Here is a 19,688-nt window from a genome sequence, read left to right as displayed (position 1 = left end):
GGAGCTCTGCCTCAATCCCATATTTCAGAAGGGGAAGTGGTTGATTCCATGGTGATTGGAAGCAAGCTATTAACATTCTGGAGTCGGGTAGTGCCTAAATCAGATACATTAAGTTAAACCAAATTAAGTATTAGGCACAGACAAGAAATGGCCATCGTAGAATTTGCACATGTAATGGATAAATATGTCTTGTAAGTAGTGGTTGTAACTGCTAAAAAGAAAGCTTACGAGGTTCGTTTCCGAGCCGGGAATAAACACGCAGGCGGTTGCTTGAGGGAGAGAGACGACTTTATTTTCCGAGAGTCAGATACACAAAACGAGCTGCTGTCGGGGCTGCTGCGCTCGGGGTTTCCCCAGGAGTTCCTTTGATAGGGAAGATACTCTTGTTCCTTGAAAGGTGCGAAGGAAGGCCGCCCTCTAGGAATTCTTAAGAAAGGGTAATTGGCTGGGATCCCAGGGGAGGGAGCTCGCCTGGTGAAATTGACTAGGGAGCAATTGGCTAGGGAGCGTTCTACGGGCAGGCCCCCTGCTGCGCTGGGGTTTCCTGTGTTTGCCTTTGTCTGGTATTGTCTGATTGGAATGTAGATCCCTTCGGGGAAGAAATCTTTTTATAATTCGATTGTGGCTTCAAGGAATGTTGGCCCTTCCTGCTAGGTCTTTAAATAACGTTTAACTAACTACTTTTCATAAATTTGGGCTGGGGTGGAGGACTCTTGATTCTTTCTGTCACCTCTTAATCTTTTTAGGTGAGCCCATTCTTACTATAATTTAGTTATATACCTTGATTGCTGTTAAGATAAACAATGGTAGGGTGAGACAAATGGGAAGCTTTGACTTCCTGCTGACATGGGGGGAAGAATTTGATTTCCTTCTCACATAACTCATGTATGGTTTTTGCTCATGTACCCTTAGTATGATCAATTTATAAAATTCTACTCCAGTGTATGGGATATTAGGATTCATCCAAAGACTGCATCATGTATGTGCCTGGCCCAAGTATCCCCCATCACAAACTAATGAGTCCTGCCTTGCAGATCAATAAAAACGACTTATTTGCTTGTCATGTATGAGTGACTATATTCCTGGAACCTCATCAACTGAGTGGGAAGGTCTTCTGCAGCACAAAGAATTCTAAACTCTCTCCTCTTTGTTAAGCATACAGCAGAGAGTCAGAGAACCATTTAAGGCACATTCTCAGCAATACCTTTTCCCAAGTATTGTCTACACTGTCTAGACCAGTGTTGTCCAGACTTGGGCACTTTAAGATGAGTGGACTTCAACTCCCAGAATTCCCCAGCCAGCCATGCTGGCTGGGGAATTCTGGGAGTTGAAGTCCACTCATCTTAAAGTGCCCAAGTCTGGACAACACTGGTCTAGAGGGTTTCCTTTCTCTGGCTTAATACACTAAGCATTTTAATATAGAGTAGGCTTACAAAGCTCCACCAAAGGATTGAATATGTCCGGAATGTTCTGATACAAGCAGATACCTCTTTCCAAGGAAAGAGAAATGGGCTGCCTATCTTGTTGAAACTTCCTTGCTGAAACAGGGTAACTTTACAATACAGTAGGGTAGCTTGCTGGAAGAAAACCAGGCTAAACAGATGCAAAAAGAAAGAAAAGACAGTTTTACAGCAGTACTTTTTCCAAACTCAAATTCACAACAAGCAAGTATGGTTTAAGAAATCAAGCACTTAATTTTTTTCTATTTAATGTATTGTCGAATTTTTCTATTTAGTTTAGTCTATTTGTATTCTGGGGGAACTCAATTGACTGAACTGTTAATCTTTATGTGCTGTCCACCTATGTTATGGTGGACCAGACTCTAATCCAATTTTGAGCTGGTAAAAATACAGGATGGGGACTTTCTGTTTTACTTTTGGGACCTTAGTTTTAATTTTTTGGTTGCTTTATGATTAGCTTGGTTTGTAAAATAGCTTGAGCATCTGAGAGAGGGAGAGAATTTTAATACCCAAACTTGCTGTAGTTAATTGATATGGAAATTATCCACTCTTGAAGTGACTATGGTATTTTGACTACTGTTAACTGAATACTTAAATACAGTATGGAAAGCATAATTACTAAATTTGTAAGGTCATTTCAATTTGTATTTCTTGCAAGCACAGTTCTTAAAATCATGATTGATCTAATGGTTAGCATGAACTATACACTGTCAAGAAGCATCAAGTTGTTATGCAGTTTACCTGAAAGTTAAGGTGTCAGTCATTACTTCTTCTTTTATTCTGCTGATGTTTTATTAGTACAGTACAGTGATTAAGACAGTGTTTCTCAACCTTAGCAACTTTAAGATGGGTGGACTTCAACTCCCAGAATTCCCCAGCCAGTATGATATGGAGCTCATTAAGTAACCCTGGCTCTGTCATTCTCAGCCCAACTTTCTTAACAGGGCTGCTATTGTGGGGATAAAATAGGGGTGATCCCATATAAGCTACTTTCAGAGAAAAATATGGGATATAAATGCAATAAACAAACCAACAAAGAAATGGTTTTAGGAGTTTGTATTTTATGTTTAGCAATGAAATGAAATAAATAATTTAGCACAAGCAGATTCCCAGTTCAATCAAATAAAATCTTGATAGTTTTTCTACATGTTCAATGTCATGGCTTCACCAGCAACTATACAGAAGAGCCAGGAGGATGATCAATTTTCCTAGGAAAGAGTGGTAATAAATAATTTTAAATCTTTTACCTTAAGAAAGGATGAACCACCCAGAAGCTTAATACATTCTCCAGCACCAATTTTTACCTCTTAGGATAAGTGGGTCCTAAAGTGTTGCCCAGTTTTTTGGAAGTTAGGAAGATGACTTTTCATATTTGCATTTTCCTTAAAAAAAAAATCCCCCAAAATTGGGCTGATCTTTCCCATGGAGAGATTTATGGACAAGCACTTGTTTTGTCCCTTTATGCTTTTACCCCCCACTCATCACCAACAGGGTCAAAAACTTTAGTCTGCCCATTCCAGTGAAAAGATCATTTGTCAGAGGCAATTTTTTTTTTTTAAATGTTGTCTTCAGTTTCAAAGAGATCACCAATATTTAATTTTCTTTGATTTTTTCTCCCAGGAAAAATTAACTTTCTGGTTACAGAAGCAAGTTAGAAGTAAAACAGGTACAAATGTATACATTCATCTAAACATAACAGAATAGGTCTGGGGCTAGAAGGGATAATCTGGGAGAAATGCCATGCACGTGCTTGCTATTTCTCCTTCCATTAGATCTACTTTCAGCTTTTCCAATAAGAATAATAGAATGAGGCTGCTAAGAAAAAAAGGGGTGGAAAAAGAACTCTGTGGGTCTTTTTGCTCCTTCTCCTGTCATTCACACTTAGGCCCCTCCTTTTCTCTTATAGCTGTTGGGAGAGTAGGACTGACAACGGCAATAGCTCTGCATTGCAAAATGTGTTTTATACCTTTGTGGCTTTATAATGCAGATTTTAGGATTCTTACATTAAGATGGTTTTTATGTATGCTGATGAACATAAATAAAACATGGACTTTATCTAGAATACCTGATCTAAACATTCTGGGACAGATAAAACATATTCAGTCTCACTGAGATGATATCTACATACTCCTCATAAGGTTTCATTTCTAGATCCTCTGAACCTACTCCAGTTTTCCCTGAACCTGATAAATTGTGATGCTCGAGACTTAGCACAGTAATCCAAATGTAACCTAATCAGCATGGATACAGTGGAACTACTACTTCCTGTAGATCAGAACATAATGGTTAATGAAGCTCAAGAATTTGTTGGCCTAGGGGAGGGTGGAGCTGGCGTCACAGCGATACGGCGGGCGATCCTGGGCTCCCAGGATCACAGCCAATATCTCCCCCCCCGGATGGTCCCGATGGACCTAAGCCGTCCCGTAGAGATGGCGATCACAAAGGACGCGTCCTGTGGATCTCAGGGACGCCACAAGTCCCAGATTGATCCCAGGAGAAGCTCTTGAAGCCGGCGGAGGAGAGGCAGCCATTTAATGACTGCGAAAGCCAGGACAGCTCCAAAGGAAGAAGAAAGAGAGGGGTGTCAACCGGGTGAGATGGACCTTTACTATTCAACTATTCTTAGAGAACACCTTAAGTAACTTAAAGAGATTTTTAAAAGTAAAGAAAAGTGGATTAAGCGGCGAGATTGAGCCTTATAAAAAAAAGGGGGAAAAAATCTTTTCTTTCTAACTTTCCCTTTTTAGTGGAATTGGCAAGATGTTTTTCTTTTAAAAAAAAATATATATTTTTAATTGGACTGGCTTTTTCTTTTCAATACTTAATTTTTTATCTTAAGCTTTTTTTTTGACTAAGATTTTTCTATTGTTATAAGAAACTTATATTTTTTGATTTCGAAATGGGGAAAGTGGAGTTAAGAGAAAGTAAATGAAAGAAAGTTGCACTGCCATCTAGAGGCTCGATATAGTGCCTTTTTTTCCCATTGTGACGTATGCTCAAGGACCCTGGGCTTTCTAAAAAGATAGTGGGATGTGCATGTTTATACAGGTGCCATCTGAATAACTATAAACAAGAAAGCGGAGTTGAAAGCGACTTTGAAAATAATTCAAGATGGAAAGTTTGAGTTAGTCACAAGAGCCTTGATTAGTGGCAGTAGCTCTTCTTTCTGCTAGAAGCTCTGCTTTGCTCTCTATCCCCCCCCAAGTTGGATTTTTAAAGAGACCTAGCCTTTCCCCTCCTCTTCTTTTTTTTTCTTTTGCTTTTTTTTTCTTCTTTCTCTTGGCAAGAACAAAGATAAAGAATCCTTTGACTTAATGAAGGTTTATACAAGATAATAGACTATACGAGAAACACAATGCAGAAAAAGATTTTTAAACTATCGAGGATGACTATAAAAAACTGGAAGAAGAGCTGCAGAAATTCCCGCAAAAAAAAGAAAAAAAAGACATTAAAGCTAAAATGGATTTAATTAAACATAAAACGGGATCAATGGAAAAGGAAGAAATAGCACAAGAAATTAGAAACATTAAACAGAATTATTTTGAGGCTTATAAACTGAGAATTAAAAGGGTTAATCAACTGATAAATGAAGAGGGACAGACTTGTTCTTGGTACTGAGGGTGAGAAAAAGATTATACAAGATTATAATGGAGAATCGTACTAAGAGAATGCATAAAAAGAAGAAGTAAAACAATATTGAAAGAAACTACTCCAGATGCCTAAAGAAAAAACGAGGGGAATACAACAATGATGGAACTGACAGAAGCTTCAAAAAGCAGAATGTTTGAAAGGACATTTATTATTGCTTTCTCTTATCCAATAATATAGAAAAAGGAATAAACAGCTAGATGTTTTGGGATATTGAATGAAAAGGGTGAACTTAAAATTATGCAAGCGTTGCAATAAGGTATAAAATTGAGATATATAGTAAAGAATTGTATTTGATTGTAAATGTTTTAAGAGATTAGACTAAAATTCATACATGGTTGGATATAGTAACATATAGATTTTAAACTAGAGACATTTTTGTTGAAACATGTAGTGAAGAATTAAGTATGTTTTGATAGTGGTTAGAACTGTAACTTTTAAGAATTGGAAGAATGAAAAAGTACCTATGCAGGAGGAAGTTATTGAAAATTATGGAATGTGCAGAGATGAGTTAAATTGATATTTGAAATTAGAGTAAGAAGATAAGTAATTTTATATGACACGGGATTTGTTTTATTAATGATTGGATGAGAAAATATAGTAATGTAATGGATTAGGAAATTTTATAATAGAAATTTGATACTAATTATTATATATATACATATATAATCGATGGATAAAAATGTACTACTAATCCTATTGAAAGTTAAAATTTTTTATAATAAATGATTCTATAGACTAGCTATGAATGATTAATAATTATTAATTGATAAGTATACAAGTATATTTTGAATAGATGATATGAGAATTTAAGATTATGAAAGGGGCACCAATGAGTTGGTAACTGGTTGACACACGGTATAAAATGGAAGATGTCTTTTTTTTATGCTTTTGTATGTTTTTGTTTGTTTATGTATGTTTTGTGTTTGTTGTAAAGAATAAAAAATTTTATTAAAAAAAAAAAAGAATTTGTTGGCCTTGTAGTTGTTGCATCACATGGCTTGTTCATATTCAATGAGTGTTCCACTATAACCCCTAGATCCTTCTCACACTCACTGCCCCCATGCCAGATCTCACCTGTCCTATACAGTAAACTGTGTCTTTGAGTTTTCCTGCCTAGATGCAGGATGTTAATTTGTAACCAGGGAACATCGTCATTTTGGATTTGACTCAATGTTCAAATTTGTTGAGGTTATTTTTAATTGTGATTTTTGTCTTCTAAAGTAATGCCCCTCCCCCCAGCTTGGTGTTATCTGCACATGACATCTCTTCTGTTCCATTCTTTAGGCTATTTATAAAAGGTTGACTAGTGCATAGTGAAAGCCAGAGTCCTGGGGGACTCTTTAATATTTCCCTTCAGAAAACTGCAACTTAGTCCAACTTAGTATTTTCTTATCCTTACATTCACTCTTACCCCTCTACCAAAAGCAGCTATTAAAGACCAAAAGCTCCTTCAGAAAAACAGGTAGGATATATGGCAGAAATCATAGAAACTCCCCTTCTGAATGAGCAGAAATAGTTTCTTCTCATATTAAGGTCCTTGTGGTAGTACAATTCTTGATGCTGGATTTCATGATCAATCTCTTTGTTTCTCATTTGTGGCCTTCTGGGCAAGTGGAGGATTCTTTCTCCCTAACATTTCTATTATAGGATCTGCAATAAGATTGAGTTCTTGGGAGTTTTGGCTTCAGTGAGAGCTAGGATTCTGATAATGAGTTTTAGCACATCTAAATAGGTCAATCATTTTTCAGTATCAGGATTCCATTCACATGGAAGCTTTTATATGTACTTGAAGGTTCCCCACTGCAGAGAATCAGATTGTCTTTGTTGGACATGGAAGGGTTAGTTCGCAAGCTGATAAAGATTTGGGAAACTGTTTAATAAATAGACAGCTGCAAAGCTTTCCATTAGCTGCAAAGCAGTTCACTTCCTCACCACTTCATAGGAAAGCCATTAAGAAAAAACTGGATCTCTGCCTAAGATGTTTCAGGGGTAAAGTATGAAAACTATTTCAGTTGCTGATATTCCTGTAACCCTAAAAGGTGTAAATGAAGTTTCTGCGAAAAGTTGGAAAAGTTACTCTCAGTTTAGGCAGCTGCCAAAGTTTAACGAAGTCTTCAGTGACAACTCCAACATGTCAACACTGGACAGGGACAGGGATCTCTGCCACAATGAACATGTTGAGTTCTGCATGAGAACACTGAACCTTAAGTGTTCCCATGCTGGTGTGATACAGTGTTTAAGGTGTTAGACTGAGATTGGAAAAACTGAAGTTCAGGACCTCATTTATCTATGGAACTCACTGGATGTGTTTGGGCAGTCAAAGTACAGCAGATCAAACTACCTCATAGAGTTCTACTGTGAGGATAAAATGAGTGGAGATCCCCATGGATGAGTTACCAAACAAACTGTAACAATAAATAAATATCTATTCATCATTCATGAAAATAGAATATCATCAGTTACACATTGAGGTATCTCACTGTGTAATTACTTACCAAGTATGGCAGTTTTGTTGTATCCTAAAACAGAAAAAATGGGAAGGGAAATGAGCTAAACTTTTGAGCCTATAATAATGGTCTCTCTCTCTCCCTCCCTCCCTCCCTCCCTCCCTCTCTCTGGAATCGACATATGCTTTCTCAATCTGCTTTATTTAAAATATCATTATCATTTATTACTATTTAAATAGTAGACAGCCAATATGGTGTAGTGAGTAAGGTGGTAGACTATGAGTTTCAGTATGTGAACTAAAGTGAGTGCAGTGCAAAACAAGTGGACCTTGCAACCAAGCTGGACAAATACTAGGAATAATAACTCATTACTGTTAGTAGTAATTATTACTACTTCTACTACTATTGAAGGCTTTGATCTGAAGAGGTTATTTTTTTTCTTTTACTAAACTGATCTCCATTTTAGAAGGTCTAATTTTGGCAAAGCCATTTGGCACAGCAGATAGAAATATGATGCTTAAAATGAGAAACTGGTCTTTGTTCTGTGTGTGTTGTAGAGATTATAAAAATGTTTCCATATAAGCATTGCTGAATTGAAGAAATTGCCATTTTTGTTTGCCTCTTTTCCTTCCCGAGTCTTTTATTATAAGCTGCCATAGTCGATGCAAATCACTTCACATTTGAAAAGAAACCATCTTGCCTATACAAGTGCAGTAAGTCACCTAATACAGTTTTAGCCTTACCTGTATAACCTTTGGAAGTTGTATTTGACATCTGTGTAGTTTCTGATTGAGAGAAAATATTCATAAAATAAAATTCACTGTGAAAAACTCTATAAAAATAATACAATAAACTGATCACCTCAGTGCGCAGAAAATTCTACGATAATTGCACAAGTACAAATCAAGACTAGAAGACGAACTACAACACTACAGAAGTATAAGAATAAAGCTTATTAATCTTTTTGGGCCCAAGTTCATATCTGAATGTTTGAGAAACATTTGTGGGCAATGCTTCCCCCATCCACGCTTCCCAACAGGGTGTGCCCTTATGCCTTCCCAAGTTCCTCAGATGATGTGCAGGGATCTGTTTTTAAAAAGAGTCATTTTGGGTCAGATTCACCAGAAAGATAAACTCAACCCAATGTGCTGGGAGCCTAATGTGAATATTAAGACAAAGCAGACAAAAAGCTCTCTGAACTGAATGGGAAGCTTCAGGAGCTGATACTTTCCTTATAAAAGTTATGTGAAGAGCACTTCAGAATAAATGCTCCCACTTCTCACATTTTTCTCATGATGGTGTACAGAAATAGTCTTTCTTCTTCTTCTTCTTCTTCTTCTTCTTCTTCTTCTTCTTCTTCTTCTTCTTCTTCTTCTTCTTATTATTATTATTATTATTATTATTATTATTATTATTATTATTATTTTACATTTCGTTTGTTTAGTTCCTCAATAATATTGTTGGACCTCTAGTAGTCTGCTGGCTTTCTTCAGTGCTTCTACCAGCAAACTGAGGTAACTGAGTGCTACTGGGATGGTTAAAAGTCATGTTTTGAAAGGGAGAAAGAGAAATTGTCTTGACGGCTTGATTGTTTCTCATAATTGCCTTTGATTTTTTATGTAACATTTGTTGTATTTGGGCTAACCAACTCAGTTCCTGTATGTTTGTTCATCTTAGCCTTTTTGAGCTGTACAGTAGATCCTTCCCACCATTCTGTCTCCCTGACAGCATTTTCTGGCAGATGGATTTTAAAGAAGCTATTGTAATTTTATCAGCTATAGTCCTTATTTTATCCACCCATATTTGGGCTTGAATATGGCTATCTTTTTCTTATTCTTAATAAAGTTGATGTTTAAATTGTATTATTATTATCATTAGATGTTTATTCCATCTTTTTATATACATGACTCAAGGCAGCAAAGATACCTGATGCCTGTACTCCTGCCTCCTATTTTTCCCCACAACAACAACCCTGTGAGGTGAGTTGGGCCGGGAGAGAGTGACTGGCCTAAAGGCACCCAGACAGCTTTCATGCCTAAGGGGGGCCTAGAACTCAGTCTCTTGCTTTCTAGGCCAGCCCCATAGCCACTACACCAAACTATATCTGGTGCCTTTAATAAAAGTCCCTGGAAAGGAGGATGGCTGTTATCTCTGGTCACATGTCTCAAAACAACAAGGCCCAGAAGGAGGTGCTACAGAGTTCATTTATTCTTGTTGTTATTATTATTATTAGCAGCAGCATTATTCCCAGGTACTGGCAGGTAACAATGCTTAGGCTGTAAAGAGCTGGAGGCCAGGTCAAGGCATTCCCCTAACAAGATGGCTCATGGCAAAAGAAGTAAGCTGGACCAAGGCAGGACACTAGGGCCAAAGGATAGCCAGTCCCAGAAGCTTTGAGGGAATGGACTGATAAGATCTCTTCTCACCTCATACCTGTCATGGGCACAGCCAGAAACCCCTGTCTACCTCCTCTTGCTATGATATGGTGACATGATCACTGAAAATCAGGGGGTAGCCCCAAGTAACTTGCTTTTGATTTTTTTTTCGGACGGGGGAAGGTATTCATGGTCTGTGCCGGGGACACAGGCTAGAATCTAACCTGGGCTAGGCAAATAGGCAAAGTGTTTTGTTTTCTTTGTTACTCTGTTATTATTTGTTTTGTTTCTAATTTTTGTTATTATTCTGATTTTCCCACCACCACTTGCTAGTACCAAATCCAATACCTACCCAGAAAAGTTTAATTCCCTATTTTTATCTCCTGTTTGATGATGATGATGATTGCTTTCAAGTCCTTGTTGATTCCCAGTGACTGGACCACCCCCTGCAGATTTCTTGGCAAGATTTAAGAGGTAGCTTGCCATTGCCTCCTTCCTAGGCCTGAGAACATGACTAGCCCAAGGGTTTGGCTTTGTGCCAAACCCTGCCTTCTTTCAGGATACTGGATCCATTCCCTGCCTCCACTTTTCTGTTTCCTCCAGCAGCAACAGCATCTGATAGCTCTGTGCATTCCCAGTCCTCCCTGGGTTGTTTTCGGAAGTTTCTCACCCCCCTCTCCCTTTCCCCCACACAATTACTTGTACGATTTCCACAAGCAGGGTGTCTGTCCGCCTGTCTTATTTCTCAGGACTTACACAGTTTTGGCTGCAGTGCTGTTGTAAGTCAGCATGTGACGATGCTACTAGAATACCTGAAGAGGGTAACTGACATGAAACCTGATGCAGGGAAAGAGTACTGCGGGCCAGACTGGGTCAGCTAAAGGCATCCCCTCTTGCCAGTGCCATTGCCCAGGAAATGCCAGTTCCAAGCGCCGGCCCAAGAAGCTTCTCTATGGGACGAGGAGCTAGTTAGGGCCCTTGTGTATGGAGAAGCTCTCTGTAGGTACAGAAATATTTCCAGTGACTTAGTCGACACATCCTAACACCTGAACCTCATGAATGGCTCTGCGACATTACAACTCACCTCTCGTCACAGTACTCTTATCTTCTGAATGAAGAGTGGTGGGCGTCGTCACTCGACTTGTGGAGAAAGCTTGAACGGTGGAGGAAATAACTGGGGAAAACCGAAAATGATGATTTCAGACGAGTCAGGCAGAATGTTCTGTACTAAAGGTCAACACGACTGTTCTGCAAGACTGAAAGATGGTCACCTTTGACACATTTGGGGATGGCAGGAACCCACGAACTGTTAGCTCCACATTGAATATGCAGGCTTCCCATGGCGGAATAGCCGGAATTACATTTGAAGCTGATGCCTTCATTATAGGTATATGACGGCTTAGGTAGATTTGATAATTTTCCATTTTCCACTTCTGGCTGATCACATTTGACTTCTGAAGAGAGAAAGCGACACTTAAAAGGAAACCAGGCCACAACAACAGCCTAGAGGCTGAAAATAAAGACAAAGCAGAGCTACCCCTTGGCTGAAAAGGATATATAACTAGCATTTGCTTTTCCTTCTTCTCGCCCTGAGAATCATGCCCCCACCGCTTCCACCCCTTCCAGCCACGGTTGCTTCCTCTCTCTCAGCATCTCTGCAGTGGCACACTCCATTTCCACGGCCGACGGGACTGAGAGGAAGAACCTTTTTCTCTCCAGCAAGCCAGATCTGGGCTGTTTGGATTGCATCATAAGCCAGTTCACCAAAATCACACAGAGGCAGAAAAAATTAATATTGCCACTTCATCGGGTGCAGCGGGGGCAACATGAATACATACACTATTCTGTCTGAGGCTGAACGTTACTCTCTGATATTGAGCCACTACGTGGTAATATTCGGCTAGTCTTCTTTCAGTAAGCTTTTATTTCCACCAAGTACAAGATTTACTTCACTAATACTAAGGCATGTTGCCATGTTTTTAAGATGGGCTGCTTATCCAGCCAAAAAACTATCCTGGAGGACCATGGCTACCTGTTACTGCAGAAAGGAGAAAGCGCTGTTATTTGGCAAGCAATGACTAAATACAGATGCAAGAATTTTACTTACCCGCAACAGCAATTCAAAAAGCAATTAAACAAATTAGAGGTTAAAAGTGATTCAGATTTTCCTTACTTTTACATTCAGGGGCAGGTGGATTCCACTTTCCGTTTACACCATTTTCTTCCACTATGCATGTGATTGTTGAATTTCCAATCAGAGAGAAGTCACGGTCGCAGCGATAGATCACCGCTGATCCAGTGTAATATTCGTCATAAGGATGAGGATCAAAGTATCCATTGGGAATCGTGTCAGGACGAGGACAAGGGATGTCTGAGGGAGAGAATGATTTCTTTGAATTCATCTTTTAATGAGAATTACAGTCACATTTTGGTGCTGGAAGGAAGTTCTGACTAGTTCATTCAAGGGACTACTGCGGTCAAGTAAACAAACCCTCTGAGAAACATTCTCCTTCTGCCAGCTGAAAACAAAGAACTCTCTTCGCCTGTAGCAGAGGAGAAATCATATCACTGCAGAGGATTCCTAAGACCAAATGGACTGTCCTGTTCACGGGTGGGGTTTTGTCGCCCAGGCATCGCTGTAGTCAAAGGCTACAGCCATAAGAGGTAATGTGCCGAGGTCCATACGATCGTTCACATTTTCAGTAAAGTGGTAGGATTAAGAGAAACTTGTTTTTGAGGTATTGGGGAGTTACTGCAACATACAATAGGCAACAATGGGGCTGATTGATGAACAATGTGGAGAATATAATCTATTGTGGAACGTGGGGTGGCTATTTAATACATTATTTAGTTGATGAATTTATCTTCTCCTGATCTTGGCAAGAAAGCAGTAGCATTCCTGCAAGAAATTTGGGGAAAGCTTCCAATTCTTAGTAGTAGCAATAGGTTATTAAATAAAGAAAGCTGTGGAGATTTCAGGAGGAAGGACAGCAACATTCCATTCTTTAGTTAGGAAACCATGTTGAAGGAGATCCATTTCTACTCTTTATGCATTCAGCAATCCTCAGCTGCCTTAGATTATTCCACCCTCTGACTTAGCCTAGACAGAACAGTGTAACTTTTTGGAAGCTGCACCAAAACCCACTGGAATAAACTTCAATGACTCGAAAGCAAAATCTCCTCTTACGCTGGCAAGTTGGGAAATCTCTGTTCCAGTCAACCCTGCCATTTCTCAGAATACAATTAACAGTAGCTTCACCAATAAGTCTAAACCTGAAGAAAAAGAGGACAAAAAAAATCAGAATACAGTTTTCTATATCCGATCCTATCTTACTGTCACTTAAGAATTATTAAACAAGAACAGTAAAAATAGTTAAAGAAAATGAAGTATTAAAGCAGTTGGAGTCCCATGAAGCAGTTATTAAGAGGGAGTGGTTAAATAAGTCTCATGCAAGCAGGACAAGGTTCTGTCTAGGTCGCTGGGACCAAAGGACTCATTTAATTCCTCTCTAAATGATTTATATTTATATTGAGAATCAGTGGGTGGATGCACCACTCCCGATACATGGACGATGCTAATCAATTAGAATTCTGTGCAGCCTTTGAAACAGCATTTAAAACCACAGGACTTAACTCAGGGACCCAGGAAAACATAAGACAGAGAATCATAGCACAGATCACCAGAACACAGAATCAGGGGCAACTCAAAGCAGAGGACAGAGCAGCCCTCAAAAACCTAAAGAAAGACCAAACCATCATCCTCCTCCCAACAGACAAAGGCCGAACCATGGTTATCATGGATAGATCACAATACCTACAAAAAGCCAAAAACCTACTGGGGGGACAAAGAAACATACATCTCAGTAAACACCGACCCAATACAGAAAATATACAACCTGACCAAGAGAACCCTTAACAACCTGACCAAGAAAGGCCATATCACAAAAGAAAAACAGTGGTGGATGAGAAGCAGTGGACCCACCTTCCCATGCTTCTATAGACACCCAAAAATACACAAACCCGATATACTTTTCTGACCAACTATATCATTACCAGGGACCCCCAACTTACACAACAGCAAAAGAACTCACAAAAAGCTTGGACATCTCATAGAGGGAGCAACTATTCTATCAACTCCCCACTACAGTGCCTCCTGAAAATCAAAGATCTACAAATAGATGAAGATGAAATTATGGTTTCTTTTGATGTCACAGCACTCTTTACATCCATAGAACCAGAACCAACAAAAGAATCTATGGCAGCAGTACTACACAACACACCCGACCTAACCAAATACACTAAAATAGAAATACCCAGGATCATGGACCTCATCAGCCTCTGCCTCATTACCTATTTCCAGTTTGAGGGACAAATATACCAACAAGTCAGAGGAACACCCAGGGGATCACTGCTCTCAGGACTCACTGCAGAGACTGTAATGCAGCATCTAGAAACTATACCACTTCAACACATACAACCAAAAGTATGGATCGGTATGTGGATAACACCTTTGTCATAATAAAAAAGGAACAACTAGAGAAGATAAATAAAATAATCAACAACATCTTCAAAGGAATTAAATTCACTAGGGAAGAAGAAAACAACAACACACTACCCTTCCTGGATATCCACATCAGCAGAGGAAATAATGTCAAATTAGAAACACAAGTCTATTGAAAAGCAACCCACACTAACCAAGTGCTCCATTACCAAAGTAACAACCCTACCTCCCACAAAAGGAGCTCCGTAAAAATGTTATTTAGATGAGTACAAACACACTGCAGCAACCCAGGACAGCAGAAAAGGGAAACAGACCACCTATACTACATCTTCCAACAAAATGGATACCCATGCAACTTTATCAAAAAGTGCCTGACCACTCAACCCACTATAACACAACCAACACAAGTTATGAAAGGGGTAACACTGCCTCACATCAGAAATATCTCAGAAACAGCCAACAGACTATTACAACTACATGGCATCGCTGTAGCGCACAAACCAACTAAAGCCCTCCAAAACATCTTAAGTAAAACAAAAGACCCAGTAGCCCACGAAGAAGAAACAGGAGTCACCTACAACATACAGTGTAAGGACTGTAACAGCCACTATGTAGGACAGACAGACAGAAGGCTAGCAGAGCGCATCCATGAATGCCAACTAGCAGTCAGAAGACATGATGAAAACTCCTTAATCTTACAACATATGGACAGACTTAACCATAGTTTCAACTGGGAAAATGTCAGCACTGTAGATCAAGGTAAATCCAAAACTGTGAGGGAATTCCTGGAAGCTTGGTATTCAGACAAGTCAGCCATCAACAGGGACATGGAGATAAACAACATTTACACGCTATTCAAAAGAGACAAGAAAAAGGAAACAAAAAGTTCAGAACATCTCCTCACCAGCAATCAACATCCAGATAAACAAAGGTTAACACTAGGATCAGCACCAGACAACCTATCAAGCGGTAATTAATACCCTAATCAAGGAACTACAAACTCATACGATCAAGCAATGAACAACAAGCTAATCAAGGAACTATCAAGGAGAAAACAACATCCCCACCAACACTGATAGGGCAAGCTACTGTATATAAACAGACAGCAAACCCCAGTCCCTTCTAGCACTGAAGATGTTACCTAGCCAGGTAACAAAACATCTGCAAGAAAATAACCAAGCTCAGAGAACCCCAAGGACTCCATGCTGCTCTTGATTTTTATGTTTTTCAAAAGAGTACAAAAACTGAGGTGGTACTAGTGTCCACATATATTTATATTTAAGAATACCAATTTTTAAAAAGGCTTCATGTTATTTTAAATTGATTTTTGTAGCTATTATTTCTAAGGCAACTATTTTAAGAGATGAACTACAACTTACCCATGTACACAGGAGAAAGTTACACTACCACCAAGGCGGACATCACCATCAGTATCTCCTTTGCCGTTCTCTATAACTGGAGGGCGACATTTTTTCCCTACAAGAATAGTTAGCACATATGCTATCATGTACTATCACAGTTTAGTGTGAAAGTGATGCAGATCTGACACATCAGTGGATGGAAACACAGGTGCCCACAGAGAGTAAATCAGACTTGTGGGAAGGCAGCAGTTCGATGCCTGGGATGTAATGCTAACCTAAATCCAGCCTGCTAAAACAGGCTCCTCTCGTTCCATTCCCAGAGAGATGCAGGACCCTCCAGGGCAACAGAGGCACCTGCAGAGTCAGAACCTTACATCAAAATGACAAAAGCAGCTTTGCACGACTGTAATGCAAGCACCATCCCTTTCATATCTTTCTGTGATGTCAAAATACAGGAAGTATTCATACCCAGTTCAGCACATAAGCAAAAAAGCGAGAAATAACTCCTGATCTGATCAAGGATGCTGCTTGTCAGTTTAGAACAACAGTCTCCAGCCTTCGGGTTCTTGGATATGTTGGATTTCAACGGCTAGGATGGCTGGGAGTACGGGCTAGGAGTCTTGGAAATCCAACACATTAGAAGGCCACTGATCTGCAGCAACATTATCTGAATTAGGCAACAGTGAGTTCCAAGGGTAACTGGTCATGGCAGTAGATTCATAAAGGGTCCATATGAAGTTGAAAGGATGGAATTCCAACTGGGTATCATGGAAGGTGTAATCAACAATATCTGGATACCCCAGGCAGGGGAAGATGGAGCCAACCTGCCAACCAGAGCCTGGGGGTTCCTTCTGAAATGCTAAAAGTTGTATCTGGGGAAACACCCGCCCACCTTCTGGATGACTTCTATCAATTGGAGTCCAGGCCCAGTTCTATCTAAGACCCCAAGCTCCAGACTCCAGTTTCCAACTGCAGTGCCCAAGAGTACATATGGAACCCTCTGAGCAGAGCAGGAATGCATCCAAATACTGGGGCTTACTTGACACTGAGGAGTAACAGAAGCATTGGCACACCACTATTCCTTGCCCATCCCACTGGCTGGACTTCCACGGGCTGCCCTCCCCAATTCAGCAAACAGGATTTGACGTTTCTTGTTGCAGTCCCAGCAATTTCATATTAGCTCAATTACCCCCAAACTACCACAGAGGATTAGATGCCCAAGTACCCTGGCCTTCAGGGAAGGATTCTGTCCCAGACAGGAAATGCCTTCCACTCTCAGTGCCAGTCACCTGGGTGCCTCTTCCAATGTCCCTGCAGCTCTGCTTTCAAGGGGAGCTCCTGGCAGAGACACCAAGGAAGTCAGGTGCTGCCTCCTTTTAAGGCCGGAAGACGTCTGAGTTGCCCGACTTCCCAAAGCCATAGCACAATCACTTAAAAACTGGTTTTAGGTAGACCATCAGCAAATGAAGACCAGAATGTGTGATAGAGCTTTCTGGAAAGTTCACCCCCGACTACAGATTACCCATCCTCTGAAGGTTCGACTGTTGCCCACACAAAGTAGTTTACAGAATGGTTTAAAAATATTGGTTTCCTTAGTTCATTGGATTAATAACTCAGCTTATAAGTAAGGTAAGGTTCTCAGGTAGGATATATGAACTACTGAAGTTACTTGTTTTTGTATTTTTATTGGGTTGTATAATGATATTTTGGCAGATCAAATGAAGGCTGAGATATAAGAAATGTAAATACATTTGATACAGGTGGTATTTTTTCAAAAATAGAACTATCAAGAAGATACTCACCCTGACAAAATACTGGAACTTCTGACCATTTTGAAGTGTTCAGACATGTAATGGAAGATTCAGTTCCAGGTATGTATTCATAACCCACGATGCAATGGTATGTCAGGACAGCCCCAACTGGATAGCTTTCTTTCAGGGGGCCTCCGTTGAGTGATGAATAGAGGGGTGGTTCTGGAGAGGTGCAGTTACCTGGAGCAGGAGTGGTAAGGAGAGATCTATAATGAAAGTGTGGAATGACTTATAAAGCCACAAAGTCTTTGCTTAATCTTGCTTCCTTTGTTCAAATTATTGCAGTTAAATTTGCTGAAATAAGGCCAGCTGCAAGAAACTTCTTTGTTTTTCCATCTGTATTGTCCTAGGGCAATTCCCAGCAAAGCCAACACCAGAAGCCAAGATATTGTCTAGCTAAAGGTATCGGGAATTGTCCCCAGTTGCATAGGCTGTGCACTGCATGAGGCAGAATTTCAGGTTGCCTTAAAGGGCTGTAAAATCTGATGCACAGAAATTGCATCTTCTGGGCTATCTGTTAGGAAAATTTCCCCAATGCTACATGAATCTCATGCAAGAAAGGAGCCTTTGAATGACAATGCCTTCTTTTCCGCCTTCCTTCCCAGTGCCAGCTTGGCTTCTGGAGCAAGGGTCATCTGAAGTTTCTCAAGGTAGGCCTGAGAGAAGCTTAGGATCAGATACGATTTTAATACATTCACACATGCAGGGGTCTGCAGAAAGGACCTCCCTCTTGGTCGACAGTATTGGAATTGGGGGTAACCACACAGCTTCTTTAGAAAGACCGGGAGGAGGTTAAGATTCAGAGTCCTGTTCAGGCTCTTCTATTTTTGAAATACTAGATAAGAATGAAGAGAAAAGCACAGTCAAGGGTGCTGCTGATGGGGGGGGGGGGGGGGGGGAGAGAGAGAGAACCTGCCCAAATGTATTTTTTACAAACCAGGAACGGATGTTAATATCAGAATTCTATCATCGAGGAGCAATATGAAAGTGGGCAGTTCCCCTGTCCACGGGCAGAGTGGTTTTTCCAGATTGACCCAATTGACTCCAAATGCAAAAAATAACTAGCATGTCAGGTAGTGTGTCTTTCTAGGGGCAAGGTAACCCTCCCGCCATACGCACACCAATCCTGCTTTTAGAAGAGAGCCTCTGGTAGGCATTCAGGGGCCCCGCCACTTACCTTGAGCCTCAGGCAGCAAAAAGAGCACTGGGAGGAGCAGCCAGGCCCAGGGAGGAAGCCTACTCTGGCAGGCAGGAAAAAGCATCACTTGAGAAGCAAAAAGAAACACCTGAACTCCCCAGAAGAGCAGCTGGGAGAATGAACGCCAGGGAAGGGCAGTGCAACGACTTGCTGAGGGTGGCACCCGATAAACAAAGGTAGGGCACCCTTGACGGAAGAAAAAGTCATCTTTCTACTCAATTGGTTGAACTTTCTTTTCACTGATAAAAATTACAGGAACAGGACTCCAATGAGATCATTTCCTCTGGAGTTTGTCCTCTGCTTGCTGATTAGTCATGGAAAATTAAGATATTGTTTCAAATAGTTTCGTACCAAGTCTTGCAGCCTTTGTGTATTCTTTGACCTGATCTGTGGCATTTTTTAGGTGAGTGAGACAATAGGAAGCATTTTTCATGTTACCACCTTGTCGACTTTGAATAACCAGAGAGCTATGGACAAACTTCATTTATTAAAGAAAAATGTTTGCAGTTTCAATCCTTTAGTTCGCTTCTTGTGAGCCACTGCTAGCTGGTCACCGTAAAAAGAATCCTGCTTAAATTCCCTACCCTTCAATTGTTTATATTTTAGTTTATGACAGCAGTATTTCCTAGGAAAATTAACTAATTCATCACTATCCTGGAAGAGTTTGAGGTGCTCCAAGGAGTTGCCAATCAGGGCTACGTTTCAACTTCTGTGTATTCAAAAGCCCTATTTTTGGAAGTGCTGCATAGCTTTCCAAAATATATTGAAGTCTAAATGGAAATTCTATTTTAATTCTGGAATAATAATGCTTTGGATCTGCTAAAGCAATCTTGCAGTTTCCTTATTCCTTTTTGGCTCAAGAATTACATCAGCAGTATTATGAG

The 19,688-nt window shown here is 40.1% G+C and overlaps 1 protein-coding gene across 1 annotated transcript; it reads right to left on the bottom strand.

The window, feature by feature from the left end:
* Nucleotides 1–2,501: 2,501 nt before the first annotated feature.
* On the bottom strand, nucleotides 2,502–19,020 carry LOC103054975 (membrane cofactor protein). The gene is made up of 10 exons (XM_015888645.3): nucleotides 18,784–19,020; nucleotides 17,598–17,786; nucleotides 15,814–15,910; nucleotides 13,121–13,206; nucleotides 12,107–12,304; nucleotides 11,205–11,387; nucleotides 11,018–11,107; nucleotides 8,302–8,343; nucleotides 7,607–7,630; nucleotides 2,502–2,668 (listed from the first exon to the last, which is right to left on the bottom strand). Exons 1-10 carry the CDS (start codon nucleotides 18,866–18,868, stop codon nucleotides 2,625–2,627), a joined length of 1,038 nt encoding a protein of 345 aa, XP_015744131.2. The 5' UTR covers nucleotides 18,869–19,020; the 3' UTR covers nucleotides 2,502–2,624.
* Nucleotides 19,021–19,688: the final 668 nt, after the last annotated feature.

Source organism: Python bivittatus, unplaced genomic scaffold (assembly GCF_059951505.1).
Source record: "Python bivittatus isolate LINGU-HERP-01145 unplaced genomic scaffold, Pbiv_v1 ctg000700_np1212, whole genome shotgun sequence".
NCBI lineage: Eukaryota > Metazoa > Chordata > Lepidosauria > Squamata > Pythonidae > Python > Python bivittatus.
Note: the sequence above shows the minus strand (reverse complement) of the source record. Positions and strands in the feature narration are given on the sequence as shown.

What these genes read in the sequence shown, in the direction of transcription:
- LOC103054975 (XM_015888645.3), bottom strand. Translation starts at nt 18,868, where the DNA reads ATGCTTTTTCCTGCCTGCCAGAGTAGGCTTCCTCCCTGGGCCTGGCTG. An exon ending in ACCTGCCCCTGAATGTAAAA is followed by an intron (nt 11,388 to 12,106) that starts GTAAGGAAAATC and finishes TTCTCTCTTCAG; the next exon opens with AAGTCAAATGTGATCAGCCA. An exon ending in CAACAAAACTGCCATACTTG is followed by an intron (nt 2,669 to 7,606) that starts GTAAGTAATTAC and finishes ACTCTTTCCTAG; the next exon opens with GAAAATTGATCATCCTCCTG.